Source organism: Symphalangus syndactylus, chromosome X, assembly GCF_028878055.3.
Source record: "Symphalangus syndactylus isolate Jambi chromosome X, NHGRI_mSymSyn1-v2.1_pri, whole genome shotgun sequence".
NCBI lineage: Eukaryota > Metazoa > Chordata > Mammalia > Primates > Hylobatidae > Symphalangus > Symphalangus syndactylus.
In genome coordinates, this window is record NC_072447.2 from 105,602,366 (window position 1) to 105,619,996 (window position 17,631).

General features: G+C 41.6%; 1 protein-coding gene across 6 annotated transcripts in view; it reads left to right on the forward strand.

Moving 5' to 3' along the window:
• CENPI (centromere protein I) overlaps window positions 1–17,631 on the forward strand; it is a 71,132-nt gene that overhangs the window by 42,686 nt on the left and 10,815 nt on the right. For 5 of the 6 annotated variants that reach the window (XR_010119711.1, XM_063635079.1, XM_055269402.2 and 2 more), the window contains 5 exons: window positions 3,926–4,020; window positions 8,695–8,830; window positions 9,782–9,906; window positions 12,005–12,053; window positions 12,185–12,403. Coding sequence is in view for 4 of the 6 variants with exons in the window: in XM_063635079.1 (XP_063491149.1) it covers window positions 3,926–4,020; window positions 8,695–8,830; window positions 9,782–9,906; window positions 12,005–12,053; window positions 12,185–12,403 (624 nt within the window). In the remaining 2 variants the exon portion in view is untranslated. Of the gene's footprint in view, window positions 1–3,925; window positions 4,021–8,694; window positions 8,831–9,781; window positions 9,907–12,004; window positions 12,054–12,184; window positions 12,404–14,793; window positions 14,887–17,631 lie in introns of all 6 variants that reach the window. The other variant, XR_010119710.1, reaches the window with a different exon arrangement.

The window sequence follows — 17,631 nt, forward strand, 5'->3', positions numbered from 1 at the left end:
AGTTCTTGGAAAGAAGGAGGATGCAGTGGATGGAGTGCTTAAATAACAAGAGTCTAGCAGCCATGGGAAAAGAATTGGGGTTTGGGAGATGATACTAGAATAAGGGATACTAGCTAGGAGGATAAAATGACCTCAAAGGTATGAAGGCCTGGTCTTCACAGTTACAGTGTGATTGGGAAGGAAATAAGTAAGATATTTTGAAGGAAAAAATATTGATAGAATATGGTGACTGAAGATAAAGTGTAAAGGATGCAAGATGACTTGAAGCTTTCCAACTTGAGATAGTAAATGAACTAGGGATCTTTTGCCTGGAGGAAAAGAGGCTAAGATTTTCTGGTTCCCTTCCAATATTTGAAGGATTGTCACATGAAAGGAGATCTCTGTGTAGCTTCAAGAAACAGAAGTAGATATAAGGCAGTATCTCGTAACAGGTAGAGCAGACTCATGATGGAATAAAGGACTTTCAGAGGTGATGTATTTCTTGACAGTGGAGTAGGTCAGGCAGAGGTTTAATGGCTGTCTATTCAGGATATTTATGTAGAAAAGATTCACATGTAGGGTAGAGCTGTGTTTCTCAACCTTGTTTGTTTGTGTTTTTTATTTTATTTTATTTTATTTGGATGGAGTCTTGCTGTGTTGCCAGGCTGGAGTGCATTGGCGTGATCTCGGCTCATTGCAACCTCCGCCTCCCGGGTTGAAGCAATTCTCCTGTCTCAGCCTCCCAAGTAGCTGGGAGTACAGGCGCGTGCCACCATGCCCAGCTAATTTTTTTTGGTATTTTTAGTAGAGATGGGGTTTCACCATGTTAGCCAGGATGGTCTCAATCTCCTGACATCGTTATCAGCCCGCCTTGGCCTTCCAAAGTGCTGGGATTACAGGCGTGAGCCACCGCGCCTGGCTCAACTTTGTTTTTAAAAAGAGAAAACCGGCCATAGGGCGGTGGCTTATGCCTGTAATCCCAGTACTTTGGGAGACTGAGGTGGGTGGATCATTTGAGGTCAGGAGTTCGAGACCAGCCTGGCCAACATGGTGAAACCCTGTCTCTACTAAAAATACAAAAACTAGCCGGGTGGTAGTAGCGCACACTTGTAATCCCAGTTACTAAAGAGGGTGAGGCCAGAGAATTGCTTGAGCCTGGGAGGCAGAGGTTGCAGTGAGCTGAGACCACGCCACTGCACTCCAGTTTGGGCAATGGAGTGAGATCCCGTCTCAAAAAAATAAAAAGACAAAACCTGTGTCCCCTTATCGTCATGAACATAAAAACCTCATACCTTTTTTTTTTTTTTCAAGATAGAGTTTTGCTCTTGTTGCCCAGGCTGGAGTGCAATGGTAGGATCTCCGCTCACTGCAACCTCTGCCTCCCGGGTTCAAGTGATTCTCCTGCCTCAGCCTCCCGAATAGCTGATTACAGGTGCCCACCATGCCTGGCTACTTTTTGTATTTTTAGTAGAGATGGCGTTTCACCATGTTGGCCAGGCTGGTCTCGAACTCCTGGCCTCAAGTGATCCGCCCGCCTCAGCCTCCCGAAGTTCTGGGATTACAAGTGTGGGCCACTGCAACTGGCCCCTCATACCTTTCTTTAATGTGGTGATGGGGTAGGGTAGGTGGGGAATTAAATTTTTTTTTTTTTTTTGATACCAAGTCTTACTCTGTCGCCAGGATGGAGTGCAGTGGCGTGATCTCGGCTCACTGTGACTCCCTGGTTCAAGCGATTCTCCTACCTCAGCCTCCTGAGTAGCTGGGATTACAGACATGCCCAGCTAATTTTTGTATTTTTAGTAGAGATGGGGTTTCTCCATGTTGGCCAGGATAGTCTTGATCTCCTGACCTTGTGATCCTCCTGCCTCAGCCTCACAAAGTGCTGGGATTACAGTTGTAAGCCACCACGCCCAGCCAAGATTTTTTTTTTTTCCTGAGATAGGATCTCATTCTGTTGCTCAGGCTGGTGTGCAGTGGTGCGATCTTGGCTCACTGCAACCTCTGCTTCCTGAGCTCAAGTGATCCTCCCGGCTCAGCCTCCTGAGTAGCTGGGACTACAGGCACATGCCACCATGCTTGGCTAATTTTTATATTTTTAGTAGAGACACGGTTTTGCCACGTTGCCCAGGCTGGTCTCGAACTCCTGGACTCAAGGGATCTGCCCACCTCAGCCTCCCAAAGTGCTAGGATTACAGGCGTGAGCCGCTATGCACGGCCAAGATTTTTGTTTTCTATTTTTTTATTTTTTTTTAGTTTTAGTACAGGTGGGGTTTCACCATGTTGACCAGGCTTGTCTCGAACTCCTGACCTCAGGTGATCCACCCGCCTCAGCCTCTCAAAGTGCTGGGATTACAGACGTGAGCCACTGCGCCCGGCCTATTTTTTTTTTTTTTTTTTTTTTTTTTTTTTTTTTGAGACAGCATCTCACTCTATCGGCCAGGCTATAGTGCAGTGGCATGATCTCGGCTCACTGCAAACTCTGCCTCCCGGGTTCAAGCAATTCTCCTGCCTCTCAGCCTCCCGAGTAGCTGGGATTACAGGCACGTGCCACCATGCTTGGCTAATTTTTGTATTTTTAGTAGAGATGGGGTTTCACCATGCTGGCCAGGCTGATCTCGAACTCCTGACCTCAGGTAATCTGCCCTTCTCGGCCTCCCAAAGTGCTGGGATTACAGGCGTGAACCACCACGCCCGGCCAAGATTTTTGTTTTCTAAATATAATATTGTATATACCTACTGTGTACCCACAAAAATTAAAATAAAATATTAAAAAATAACATTGTAATGTTGAATATCTTCAAATGATAAAATTCCTTGGTTGACACCAAAGTAGACTATTGTCTTAGATGATTCCAGAGTAGCTTTCAAGTAGAACATACTTCTAACCTGAATGTGAGTTGTCAAAAAGTATATTAATTGAACTGTTCTCTGAAGTAGCAGTGAGCACTCTATTACTGGAAACACTCAAATAATTAGTAGGCCATTATGTAGTAAGAATTTTTAAGAAAGGTTTGCTGTATTAGATTTTGGGATGGTATGAACTGCTTTCAAATTTATAGATATTACGGTTTATCATCATAAATGCCCCGGACGAATTTATGTCATCATTGTATGTTTTTTTTTTTTTTTTTTTGAGACAGAGTCTCACTCTGTCACCTAGGCTGGAGTACAGTGGCGCAATCTTGGCTCACTGCAAGCTCCTTCTCCTGGGTTCACGTCATTCTCCTGCCTCAGCCTCCCGAGTAGCTGGGACTACAGGCGCCCACCACCACACCCGGCTAATTTTTTTTTATATTTTTAGTAGAGACGGGGTTTCACTGTGTTAGCCAGGATGGTCTCGATCTGCTGACCTTGTGATCCGCCCGCCTTGGCCTCCCAAAGTGCTGGGATTACAGGCGTGAGCCACCGCGCCCGGCCCATCATTGAATGTTTTTGTATGTGATTGAGGCTTGGGAAATCAAGGCAAGGCCTGAGAAAAGAAAGACTAGAATTGCTTTTTTTTTCAAAGTCACAGAAGATAAGATAAATTTTTATGACCATCAAAAAGGTGGCAAATTGTAATTGTAGACCACAAGATAAAAAGGGAGAGGAATTCATATCTGTAGCAACTTCAAAAGTTCTCTGAGGGGAGATGATAAAGATGCTGTTTTTATTTGATGATGTAATAGTTGTTATAAATTGATGTAATTTAGAGAAAAGTCTGTTCTAGGCTGATAAGTTAGGCAGTCCTGTTGAGGTATGTTTCTTGTAGAGAAAATGGCAAAATAAACTTGTACTTGGCATTCGTCTGTCTTCTGGAGACTAATCATGTTGTAGAAGCAGCTGTTGGGTTCAAAATTGGATGTGGTCATCTCCATGGTCCTTTTCATCTCTAAGCCTCTGTTAGTTCTGAACATTGTTATGTGTGAATGATTTCATGAATCTTTTTTCATTTTGTCCCCCTCAGTGTAGTGTTCTTCAGAGTCTGAAAGAGCTATTGCAGAATTGGCTGTTGTGGCTTTCTATGGACATTCACATGAAACCTGTTACAAACAGTCCTCTGTGAGTTATCTAACAGTCTTCCACAAGAGACGATCAGTATACAAATGTTTGCGTATGTTTAATAGTGTGGCATGAAACCTAATTTTTTGATGTAAATGCTTAGTAGTACTTTTTTGGAAGACTTTTTTGTGACTTTTCACTCTTCTTCCCCCACAATCCTGAAAGGAAGGCTAATTCTCTAAGTTCCTATTGTATAAATCAGAAAGCAACCCTTATCTGCTAAATGACTTTTTTTTTTTTTTTTTTTTTTTTTTTTTTTTTGAGACGGAGTCTCGCTCTGTCGCCCAGGCTGGAGTGCAGTGGCGCGATCTCGGCTCACTGCAAGCTCCGCCTCCCGGGTTCACGCCATTCTCCTGCCTCAGCCTCTCCGAGTAGCTGGGACTACAGGCGCCCGCCACCACGCCCGGCTAATTTTTTGTATTTTTAGTAGAGACGGGGTTTCACCGTGGTCTCGATCTCCTGACCTTGTGATCCTCCCGCCTCGGCCTCCCAAAGTGCTGGGATTACAAGCGTGAGCCACCACGCCCGGCCGCTAAATGACTTCTTTCAAGAGTTAATATAACAAAACACTAGAGAGATGAGATTAGAATTTGCAACTTTGACTTCCATTCAGTTTAACTCATTTTATAAAATATATTCTTATATTTAAAGCCAATTTTCGTGATGGCTAGAAAAATCTCTAACGTAATTTTGTGTACAACTTTGTTTTTATGTTTCTGTGCTGTATTTTGGTTATGTGTTAATTTATCTTAACTTTGGAGTTTAAAATAAGAGCCCTAAATTTTTGTTAAATGTGTGCTTTACCTTCAAAGTAAAAGTAAAAGACTAAATTTCAAGGAACTGCATAATCAGGTTGTTTTGACTCTTTCTACCTAAAATCTTTGCCTTCTCCTACACATATATATATATTTTTTTTTTTTTTTTTTGAGACAGAATCTTACTCTGTCACCCAGGCTGTAGTGCAGTGGCGCAATATCGGCTCACCTCAACCTCCACCTCCCAGCTTCAAATGATTCTTCTGCCTCAGCCTCCCAAGTAGCTGGGATTACAGGCATGTGCCACCATATCCAGCTAAGTTTTTTTTGCATATTTAGTAGAGATGGGGTTCGGCCATGCTGGCCAGGATGGTCTCGATCTCTTGACCTCATCGTCTGCACGCCTCAGCTTTCCAAAGTGCTGGGATTACAGGTGTGAGCCACTGCGCCTGGCCAAGAATCACTATTATAAAGAAATTCCACTTAAACATTTAATCTCTTCTACCTAAATTACGTTAAGAATAGTACGTTTGAAATTACCTCCACCTGCCCCCCCACACCTTTTTTTTGAGACAGGGTCTTGCTCTGTCTCCCAGGAGTACAGTGATGCAGTCTTTGCTCACTGCAGCCTCGACCTCCCTGGCTCAAGCAATCCTCCCACCTCAGCCCCTGAGTAGCTCTGACCACAAGCGTACACCACCACGCTTGGCTAATTTTTTTATTTTTTGTAGAGACAAGGTCTCACTGTGTTGTCCAGGTTGGTCTTGAACTTCTAGGCTCAAGCTATCCTCCTGCCTTGGCCTCCCAAAATATTGGGATCACAGGCGTGAGCCACCACGTCCAGTCCGAAATTCCTCTCTTTTACTTGTGGTTCTCCCTAACCTGCATTCCCTTCTGTGGGCTGCTGAGCCTGGACCCATATTTGTTCATTCTCTATTCCCTGGATGAGCAAGAGATTTAACAAAATAGTATGTTTGCATCTATAATCTTTGGCCAACTTGCAGTGTAAGTCTCTGGTACCCCTGAAATAGCTGCCTTACAATTTCTGTATTATCTTTTCAAAAATCTTAGAATTCCTCTTTTATTAGTGTCATAAGTTAAGGCAGACAATTTAAAAAGGAATTCTGTTTTCTAAAATTCTTATATAAATGGTGATACATGTGGATAATTTTACTTGCCATATCAATATTTGGCATATAGTATAGCTCAAGTTTTCAATAATTCTTTTTATTAAATAAGGATAGGTATAATGCCCTATTTTTATCATGTGACCATATGCCATATCGCTGTCAAAAAGGGAGTAATTGTAGTTATATATCATAAAAAGAGAAGGGTAGAAAACTTCTCAACAGTGGTTCTCGAAGGGGGCCATTTCTGGTTGTCACAGTGACTGGGAAGAGGTTGCAACCATCATTTAGTATGTGGGAGATGGGGATGCTCAATGTGCTTCATTGGGTGGGAAGTAGGAGGCAGTCCTGAACAGTGAATTGTTTCATCCAAAATGCCGATAGTGTTTTGTGGAGAAACACTTCAAAAGAGGCTGTTCTGAGCAATCGTCATTGTTTCAAATTATTTCAGACACAGTTGCCAAGTGCTACCAAAAATCATAGTTAAGATACAGTTATGCCTGTAATCCCAGCACTTTGAGAGGCCGAGGCCAGTGGATCACTTGAGGTCAGGAGTTCCAGACCAGCCTGGCCAACGTGGTGAAACCTTGTCTCCAGTAAAAATACAAAAGTTAGCTGGGTGTGGTGGTGCATGCCTGTAATCCCAGCTACTCAGGAGGCTGAGGCACGAGAATTGCTTGAACCTGGGAGAAGGAGATTGCAGTGAGCTGAGACTGCGCCACTGCACTCCAGCCTGGGCGACAGAGTGAGACTCCATCTCAAAAAAAAAAAAAAAAAAAAAGATATAGTTTTGCAAATAGCCAGCTGGCTATGTGTAGATGCTCGTCTATTTGAATGGTCTCCTGATCCTTCCTTGATTGCCTTGGCACTGAACTATCATGGTGGTGGGCAGTAGTAGAGTCATCGTCATCTCTGAAACTCTAAGATTGTACATGTTCTTTTCCTTATGCATAACCATTGTTGACTACCTAGATAGGAGGGCAAAGCTATGAATTCAAATTTGTAAGTCTTTTCCTAATCCATTTAACATTGGATTGAAGGACAGGGGTGAGTAGACGGATGGATTGAACTAATACCTATATGTGCTGTAAGAGACTCCATTCATTGATCCAGGGAGAATATAAAATAGCCAGATCTGTTTTTTGCTAGAAGAATAAAAGATGCCAAAAATTTTGCTAGTTCCCTTTTAGGGTTGAATTGAATTCAAGTGAAAAAAATATATATATATATTTTGAGATGGAGTCTCACTGTGTCGCCCAGGCCGGGCTGGAGTGCGATGGCACGATCTTGGCTCACTGCAACCTCCACCTCCTGGGTTCAAGGGATTCTCCTGCCTCAGCCTCCCAAGTAACGGATTACAGGTGTGCACCACCACACCTGGCTAGTTTTTGTATTTTTAGTAGAGATGGAGTTTCACCATGTTGGCCAGGCTGGTCTTAAACTCTCGACCTCAGGTGATCCACCTGCCTCAGCCTCCCAAAGTGCTGGGATTACAGGCATGAGCCACCTCCCCCAGCCAAATTCAAGTGAAAATATGTTTAATAGCATTTTAGCTCAGGAATTCAGGCAAAACTGAGTTTTGATTTGTGTACTGTAGGTTTCCTTCGATCTGTGTTGCAATGTTACTAACAGTATAGGAAATGATTCCTAAAGTCATTTTAATGTTTATTCCTTTAAATCACTTTTGATTTGGTTGGGATAAATTAGTTCTCATTTTTTCTAGTTTACTGTATCATTTTGTCCATTTTCACATTTTATCCTGAATATTTTCTTTCTTTCTTTCTTTCTTTCTTTCTTTCTTTCTTTCTTTCTTTCTTTCTTTCTTTCTTTTTTTTGAGACAGGGTCTTGCTCTATTGCTCAGGCTGGAGTGCAGTGGCATGATCTTGGCTCACTGCAACCTCCACTTCCCGAAGTGATTCTCCTGCCCCAGCTTCCCAAGCAGCTGGGATTATAGGCACCCACCATCACACCTGGCTAATTTTTGTATTTTTAGTAGAGACAGGGTTTCACCATGTTGGCCAGGCTGGTCTCGAACTCCTGACCTCAAGTGATCCGACTGCGTTGGCCTCCCAAAGTGCTGGGATTACAGGTGTGAGCCACTGCACCTGGCCTGAATTTTTTTTTTTTTTTGAAACAGAGTCTTGCTCTGTCACTCAGGCTACAGTGCAGTGGTGCACTCTCGCTCACTGCAACCTTTTCCTCCCAGGCTCAAGTGATCCTCCCACCTCAGCATTTTGAGTAGCTGGAACTATAGGCATGTGCCACCACCGCACTTAATTTTTGTATTTTTTGTAAAGACGGGCTTTTGCCATGTTGCCCAGGATGGTCTCAAACTCCTGGATTGAAGAGAGCCCCCCACCTTCGCGTCCCTAAGTGCTGGAATTACAGGTGTGAGCCACTCTGCCCGGCCTTGAATTTTTCATGTCACTTTTATGTGAACTTTTTTCCCCCACTTAACTTTTAATGGAATACCTATTTTTTAATGGTTTTTATATATCTCACTTGAGAATTTTCATATCTGCTTGGAGCTTAATACTTTATTTCTCTGGTATTTACTAGTAGAGTCTGATTGCTTAGAATATTCTATGAATTCATCTTAATGGTTCCCTGGAGGGCTAAGTGTAGTTTTATGATTAATCACTGTGATTTTTTAAAAAGTGAATTATACGTTGGAGCACTGATAGTTTTTAAAATCTTCACCAACATTTTGCTTTATATTATTCAACTTTAGCTTAGAAATTGTGAACACTATTGCTACTCTGTATCTGAATGTTATGGTTTCTTATTGCAGAGAGACAACTTTGGGTGGATCCATGAACTCTGTGTCCAAACTGATCCACTATGTAGGGTGGCTATCCACTACTGCAATGCGCTTGGAGAGCAACAGTACTTTCTTGCTGCACTTTATTTTGGATTTCTATGAGAAGGTAGTACACATTACATTTTCCCCATTTGGATTTATGTGAAGGCTATCCCCTTTATTGGCTTATTATTTAAATTTCATGCACAACCATTAAGGGGTGCTATGATCTTATTAGCATCATTAAAATAACCTCACATTTTGAAGTTCATGATTATTTTTTCGCCAGAATAACTGACTTTCATAAACAAAGTGGAAAAACAAATGCTTTTATTTAGGGCCAGGTACCACTGCATTGACCTGTATTAATACTGGCCCTAGAGAGAAGTCTATTGTTAACATTTTTTGTTCATCCCATTCCCAACTCCTGGCAGAAACCAAAAATATCTTGTTGTTTCTTCAGATCTCTATTTCTACCTTTCAACTGCCTTACTTCTCTTGCTACCTAGTACCCTTTTATTGTTTTATAGTATATGACCTGGACAGAACTATAGGTTGGTGCAAAAGTAATTGCAGTTTTTGCCATTGAAAACAATAGCAAAAACCGCAATTACTTTTGCACCAATTTAATATCCATGAAGTATCCATTATAGTCTCACTTTTCCCAGCTTCCTCTCTTTACTAATACCTAGTTGTCTTGTGTTATGCATTTGCTTAGAAGCATGCTCCTTTGTTTTCTAAGTTGACAGCTAACTCATATGATAAGTAAGTATTATGGAACTTAAGGAGAAAGAAATACTTCCTTAATCTACCCTGTCCCCCTAACTTTAAGACCTTTCCTCCCAAAAAATGAAAGATTTGAGTAATGGCCTTCTGGAAATGATCCTCTGTAGTGTGGCTGATGTTTGGTGAAGTATATTTTAAGCCAGCTTGTAGTTACTTGTTTTTTTAGGAGTCAGGCATGTCCAAAGCTAATGTTATATTATTGCTTATCTTATACTGATGATTCTTTGGGTGAACTTAGTTGAGGAGTTCTGGGGAATACTCTGTATACTGATGTTATCATTCTTCCTCCAAGGTGTGTGACATATATATAAATTATAACCTTCCATTAGTGGTATTGTTTCCTCCTGGGATCTTCTATTCTGCACTCCTCAGCCTGGATACCAGCATCCTGAACCAGCTGTGTTTTATTATGCACAGGTACAAAGCCCTTTTACCATTTTATGAAACAGTGTATTATAATTCTCTCTTCCTCTTTCAGCTATAATACAATAAATATTCCTACTCGTCTTCTGCCAGGGCCTCTGGAAATCGGAAATGTGGCTTGCTTTTTTTTTTTTTTTTTTTTTTTTTTTTTTTTTTTTGAGACGGAGTCTTGCTCTGTCACCCAGGCTGGAGTGCAGTGGCACAATCTCGGCTCACTGCAAACTCTGCCTCCCGGGTTCATGCCATTCTCCTGCCTCAGCCTCTCCGAGTAGCTGGGACTACAGGCACCCGCCACCACGCCCGGCTAATTTTTTCTATTTTTAGTAGAGATGGGGTTTCACCGTGGTCTCGATCTCCTGACCTCGTGATCCGCCCGCCTCGGCCTCCCAAAGTGCTGGGATTACAAGCGTGAGCCACCGCGCCCGGCCTGTGGCTTGCTTTTGGACATGACCTTCCGATGTGGGGCCATGGTAGTTGTGTTGTTTTTAAATCCTGCACTGCTGTGGCTACAGAATAAAAAAAATTCATAGTTAAGGACTTGTTGTGCAATGGTACTGTTGCACTCAGCATTGTTCATTCTAATTGCTGTGTCTTCAGGAAAAATTAGTCATTTGGTGATAATTGCTTTAAGTGTTTGTAGCTTCTCTGGTAAAAACATTTTCTGGGAGATAAGGGGAGCTATTGCCAATTATGTGAAACTGTAAGTATTATTTCTGGTCTCCTCTGATTCTTTCACTTGTGGACTGAAATTACTTTCTTCAGTCCATAAGTGTAGACTTTTTTTTTTTGAGACAGAGTTTCGCTCTTATCACCCTGGAGTACAGTGACATGATCTCAGCTCACTACAACCTCTGCCTCCCGGGTTCAAGCGATTCTCCCCCCTCAGCCTCCCGAGTAGCTGGGATTACAGGCACCTGCCACCACGCCTGGCTAATTTTTTGTATTTTTAGTAGAGATGGAGTTTCACCATGTTGGCCAGGCTGGTCTCGAACTCCTGACCTCAGGTGATCCACCCACCTCGGCCTCCCAAAGTGCTGGGATTACAGGTGTGAGCCACCATGCTCAGCTTAGTGTAGACCTTGTTGACATAACTTGTAGGACTATGTCAAGGTTAAAATGTTTAAAAACTAATTAGTTGTTAATAGTTCTCAGACAAGAATTTCCCCTTTATCCTTTCTGCTGCACCTTTTTTTTTTTTTTTTTTTTTTTTTGAGACGGAGTCTCGCTCTGTCGCCCGGGCTGGAGTGCTGTGGCACGATCTCGGCTCACTGCAAGCTACGCCTCCCGGGTTCATGCCATTCTCCTGCCTCAGCCTCCCAAGTAGCTGGGACTACAGGCGCCCGCCACTACGCCCGGCTAATTTTTTTTTTTTTGTATTTTTAGTAGAGACGGGGTTTCACCATGGTCTTGATCTCCTGACCTCGTGATCCGCCCGCCTCGGCCTCCCAAAGTGCTGGGATTACAAGCGTGAGCCACCGCGCCCGGCCCTTTTTTTTTACATTAGGAAAACATGTTCTATATCAGTGACTGACTGCTTTTGAGCCTCTATTAATTTTTTTTATTATTTTACTTTATGTTCTGGGATACATGTGCAGAACGTGCAGTTTTGTTACATAGGTATACATGTGCCATGGTGGTTTGCTGCACCTATCAACCCATCATCTAGGTTTTAAGACCTGCATGCATTAGGTATTTGTCTCAATGCTCTTCCTCCTCTTGCCCCCTGACCCCCGACAGGCCCCGGTGTGTGATGTTCTCCTCCCTGTGTCCATGTGTTCTCATTGTTCAACTCCCATTTATGAGTGATAACTCTATTAAATTTTTAATAGTGAAACATTGAAAGCATTTTTCATTGCTTATTTTTTATTTAGTCAAGTACACATCTTAAGTGTACAACTTATTGAGCCTCTATTTTCACTTGAGGAGAATGTACCACAAAAGGATAAAATCCTTAACTAGACAACTGGATATTTGTGTATATGCACATTTGCATATATTTACATTTAAAATGTATTTTTTTTATTTTACCATTTCAAAGGCATTATATTCAAAGGCATGTTAAATGTTTCATTCTGTTTATTTCTTCTGTTAGGTATCGTAAAAATTTGACTGCCGCAAAGAAAAATGAATTGGTACAAAAGGTATGAATGAGAAAGCTCTGTGTTAAATCACTGTTGTTTAAAAATTAAGTCTAGATATATATGACCTGATGGGAGTAAGAAGGAAAGGGAGAATGGGTGATAGTGACAATTTTTTATTTCTTTCCCATTAGACAAAATCAGAGTTCAATTTCAGCAGCAAGACTTATCAAGAATTTAATCACTATTTGACATCAATGGTTGGTTGCCTGTGGACGTCCAAACCCTTTGGGAAAGGAATGTATATTGACCCTGAAATCCTAGAAAAAACTGGAGTGGCTGAATATAAAAACAGTTTAAATGTAGTCCATCATCCTTCTTTCTTGAGTTACGCTGTTTCCTTTTTGCTACAGGTAAGGGTATTTAAAGAATTTTTAGATTTTGTATAGTAATACTGTGGTGGCAGAAATAGGAAATGCCATAAATTTAATGTGTCTAAATTGTAGGACGTGTTTAGTAATTTTTTTTAAGTAACAACTAAATTTTGGGCATTGTGCTAGGCTCTGGGATTCCAGTTAATTTAAGTAAGTTTCTGTCCTCTAAGAGTGCTTGGGCTTGTAGCAGAGACAGACTTGTAAACAAATTACTGTAACACAGTATGGCAAAATGAGAAAAGCTTCAGTTGTAAGAAAGATGGGGGAGTGATTGGTCCAGTCCTGCCTGGGTAGAGGTGGCGCCATGTAAGGAAAGGCTTCATAGATGTAGAAGCTCTCATAAAATCCTTCTAGACAAGATAGAAAATGTAGGCTAGTTAATAGTACAATTAGAGTTAGAGTCTTAGTCAAAGACTGCTGATTTAATGGATTGATATCAATATGCAGGCAGGTGGAGGAGGGTTTATGTTTGTGTGTGTCCTTTCAGGACTTCATTCTCAGCCCTGTCACTTTCAGCATTATGTGTGTGTGACATGGAGAAGAACTCAAATGGTAGTATCTGAAATGCATGGATGAGACAACAGGGTGGAATTACAAATACCCTGAAAGAATTTGGACTCAGGATTCCCTTAACAGACGGGAACACTGAGAAGTATAACAAAATGAAAAAAAAGTGTGCAGGGTGGAGGAGATATTCATTGAATAAATTTTAATATACGTATACAATGAACCAGGCACTATAGTGAATAAGACACTCTGAGTGTTGTCCTCAGAGAGCTTAACATCTAGTCAGGGAGGCAGTCATTAAACAGACATCTTAGAAAAAACAATAATAAGTGATGTAATAGGGGAAAGTACAGAGGATGATGAAAAGATATAAAGGGGTGCTAAGTTCAGGATTTGCAGAAATGATGCTGATTGGAATTTTGAAGCACGAACATGAGCTTGTCAAGATAGGAGCAGAGTTTGAGGAAAAGTACAAAGATTCAGAGCAAAGATAGAACGGAAGTCAGCAAACTTTTCTTGTAGAGGGCCAGATTGTAAATATTTTAGATTTTACAGGCCACGTGGTCTGTGTCAAGAGTACTCAACTTTATCATTGTAGCATGAAAGCAGCTGTAGACAAAGCATAAACAAATGGCTATAGTTGTATTCCAGTAAAAAATTTATTTACAAAACCAGGTGTTGAGCTGGAGTTTGGGCTTTGGGCCGTGGTTGGCTGACCTCTGTGTTAGAGCCTGTCATGTTTGAGGAACATGAGGTAGAATTATAGGGCTAGAGCAGTGATTCTACACTGACTGAGCAGCAGAATCGTCAGTGGTGCTTTTTCTTTCTTTCTTTTTTTTTTTTTTGAGATGAAGTCTCGTTCTGTCGCCCAGGCTAGAGTGCAGTGGTGCGATCTTGGCTCACTGCAACCTCTGCCTCCCAAGATCAAGCAGTTCTCCTGCCTCAGCCTCCCGAATAGCTGGGATTACAAGTGCCCACCACCATGCTCGACTAATTTTTATATTTTTAGTAGAGACAGGGTTTCGCCATGTTGGCCAGGGTGGTCTTGAACTCCTGACCTCAGGTGATCCACCCGCCTCAGCCTCCCAAAGTGCTGAGATTATAGGCATGAGCCACCGCGCCCGGCCAGTGCTGCTTTTTCAAAGTGTACATCCTTGGCTGCTCCCATGCTGAGACTCTGATTTAATAACTCTAGGGTGACATTCAGGACCCACCTTTTAAATAGTTCTGATATACAACAAGAGTTGAGAGCCACTGGGCTAGACAATAACATGATAGGAGATGAGGTTTTGAAATGTAGTCGAGGACTAGATGCCGAGGAGAATAATACATAAGCCTCTGAAACCATATTGATTGATTTGAATATTTGAATAAGAATTATATTTTTTAACTACATAGAAGAATTTCAGAGACATTATAGTGATTTTCTGATATTTCTTGTCTTTTTTCTTACCTTCATAATAACTTGATTTATCATACAATATACAAAAACCTGTGTCAAATTAATAATAATGTTACTACTAATATGAGGCTACTAGATGAAATTTTAAATGTTTGCAGATCTTTTTCCCCCTGCACTAAATCCTTCTACAAGTGTAAGGTGCACATACTGTATTTTACATGCAGTTAGGTACATTTGTTGTTTCTGTTTGTTTTCATGTTTTACAGATTGCCTTTTTTTTGTGAGAATGTCAAGGTGTCATTCTCACTCTCTGTCCCCCAGGATGGAGTGCATTGTCGCAATCTCGGCTCACTACAGCCTCGACCTCGGGGGCTCAAGTGATCCTCCAATCTCTGCCTCCTGAGTAGCTGGGACTACAGGTGTGCGCCAACGCTCCTGGCTATTTTTTTTGTATTTGTAGGGTTGGAGTTTCGCCATGTTGTCCAGGCTGGTCTCAAACTCCTGAGTTCAAGCGAGATGGCTGCCTCAGTCTCCCAAAGTGCTGGGATTAAAGGTGTGCGCCACTGTGCCTGGCTACTTTTTTTTTAAATTTAATTTTATTTTGAAATATGTAAAAATTTACGTAATTCTATACTATGAAAATCTCACTTCTGTCCTTTCCTTTTCCATCTTTTACCATCTTCTGCCTTGAGATAACCATTTCTATTGCTTTTTGTTTTTTCCATCCAGTGTTTCCTTTCTTTAAACTTAGTAAGCATTGTTTTATAATCTGTATTTGATAATTCCAATGTCTGAAGTTTTTGAATGTCTGTTTCTGTTGCCTGCTTTTTTTTTTTTTTTTTTTTGTGCTTTTTCTTCATACTGCTTAGTTTCTTTGTGTGCCTGGTTATCTTTGACCATGTGCTGGATACTTGGAATATTATTTTATAGAAATAATTTGAATACTGAAATGTTATATTTCTGCACAGAGTACTTTTCTTTGCTTCTCACTGGTACCCAGTGGTGTTCTTTGTCTGGCACTACCCTAATCCAAGTTCTGTGTCTGAGATTCCCTGAACTATAGGAGGTCAGACTGCAAGCTTGTGAGAGGACTAATTTACTTCTGGTTATATCTTATCTTGAAGGTATAGCCCACTGGGTTTCCAAGTTTAAAGTGGGGCATGATTTATAAGAGTTCCCAATTTTGGAAAACCCTGTGCTCTGAATTTAATTACCTTAGTTCTTTGAGGCTGTGGAAGTACAGTTCACTTTGGTAGCAAATTCCTCTGGATTGGCAAATTCCCTCAGGCCAAAAGTGATTTTGAGTATTAGACTTACTTCTTTGGGTTATCATCTTCTATATTTTGGCCTTGTAACTCCTTACCATAGCATTAGCACCTTGTTACATTAAAAAAAAATTCTACCTTTTGTTATAGAAAATGTCAAACATAACAAAGGTAGAATAGTATGATGAAGCCAGGCACGGGGTGGCTCACGCCTGTAATTGCAGCACTTTGGGAGGCCAAGGCGGGCAAATCACTTGAGGTCAGGAGTTTGAGACCAGCCTGGCCAACATGGCGAAGCCCCGTCTCTACTAAAAGTACAAAAAATTAGCCGGGCATGGTGGCACTTGCCTGTAGTCCCAGCTACTCAGGAGGCGGAGACAGGAGAATCGCTTGAACCCAGCAGGCAGAGGTTGCAGCGAGCCGAGATGGCACCACTGCACTCCAGCCCAGGTGACAGAGCAAGACTCCATCTCAAAAAAAAAAAAAAAAAAACAAATATACAGTTCAATGGCTTTTAGTTTATTCATAGAGCTGTGCATCCATCACCATCATCAATTTTAGAACATTTTCATTATTCCCAAAAGAAACATCACACCCCTTAGCCATCATTCCCCAGGGCCTCCCACCTCCGAGTCTTAAGCAAACACTAATCTACTTTATATATCTATGTATTTGCCTATTCTAGAAGTTTCTCTTTTTTTGAGACAGAGTCTCACTGTGTTGCCTAGGCTGGAGTGCAATGGCGCAATCTCGGCTCACTGCAACCTCCGCCTCCCGGGTTCAAGCTATTCTCCTGCCTCAGCCCCCGATAGCTGGGATTACAGGCACGCGCCACCATGCCTGGCTAATTTTTTTGTATTTTTAGTAGAGACGGGGTTTCACCATGTTGGTCAGGCTGGTCTCGAACTCCTGACCTCGTGATCCACCCGCCTCATCCTCCCAAAGTGCTGGGATTACAGGTGTGACCCACCCGGCCCAGCCTCTAGAAGTTTCAAATCAATGAAATCACACAATATGTGGTCTTCTGTGACTGGCTTCTTTCTTTTCCTTTTTTGAGACAAAGTCTTGCTCTGTCGCCCGGGCTGGAGTGCAGTGGTGCCATCCTGGCTCACTGCAATCTCTGCCTCCTGGGTTCAAGCAATTCTCCTGCCTCGGCCTCCTGAAGCATGTGCCACCATGCCCGGCTAATTTTTTGTATTTTTAGTAGAGACAGGATTTCACCATGTTGGCCAGGCTGGTCTCTAACTCCTGACCTCAGGTAATCTGCTCGGCCTCCCATAGTGCTGGGATTACAGGCATGAGCCACAGTGCCCGGACTGGCTTCTTTCACTTAACATAATGTTTTCAACACTCAGCTATCTTGTGGCATGTATCAGTACTTTATTTGTTTTTACTGATAAATAATATTCCTTTATATAGATATGACACATTTTATTCATTTATCAATTGATGGACATTTTTGTTATTTTCACTTTTTGGTGATTATGAATAAGTATTCTTGTAAAAGGTTTTGTGTGGACATATGTTTTCATTTCTCTTGGGTATATATATACCTTTGGTATATATACTTAAGAGTGGGAATACTAGATCATATGGTAACTGTGTTTAACCACTGGAAGAACTTCCAGACTGTTTTCCAAAGTAGCAGCACCATTTCACATTCCCATCAGCAGTATGTGAGGGTTCCATTTTCTCCACCTCTTTCCTAACACTTTTTATCTGTTTTTTTGGTTCTAGCCATCCTGGAAGTGTGAAATGGTATTTTACTGTGGTATTGATTTGCATTTCCATGGTAGCTATTGATGTTTAGCATCTTTTCATGTGCTTATTGAACATTTATATATTTTCTTTGGAGAAATGCCTATCAGACTCTGCTCATTTTAAATTTTTTTTTAAAGTTTTTAAATTTCTTATCCTTTTTTTTTTGAGACAGTCGTTCTGTAGCTCAAGATGGAGGGCAGTGGCCAGTGGCACAATCACGGCTTACTGAAGCCTTGAACTCCAGAGCTCAATTGATCCTCCCACTTCAGCCT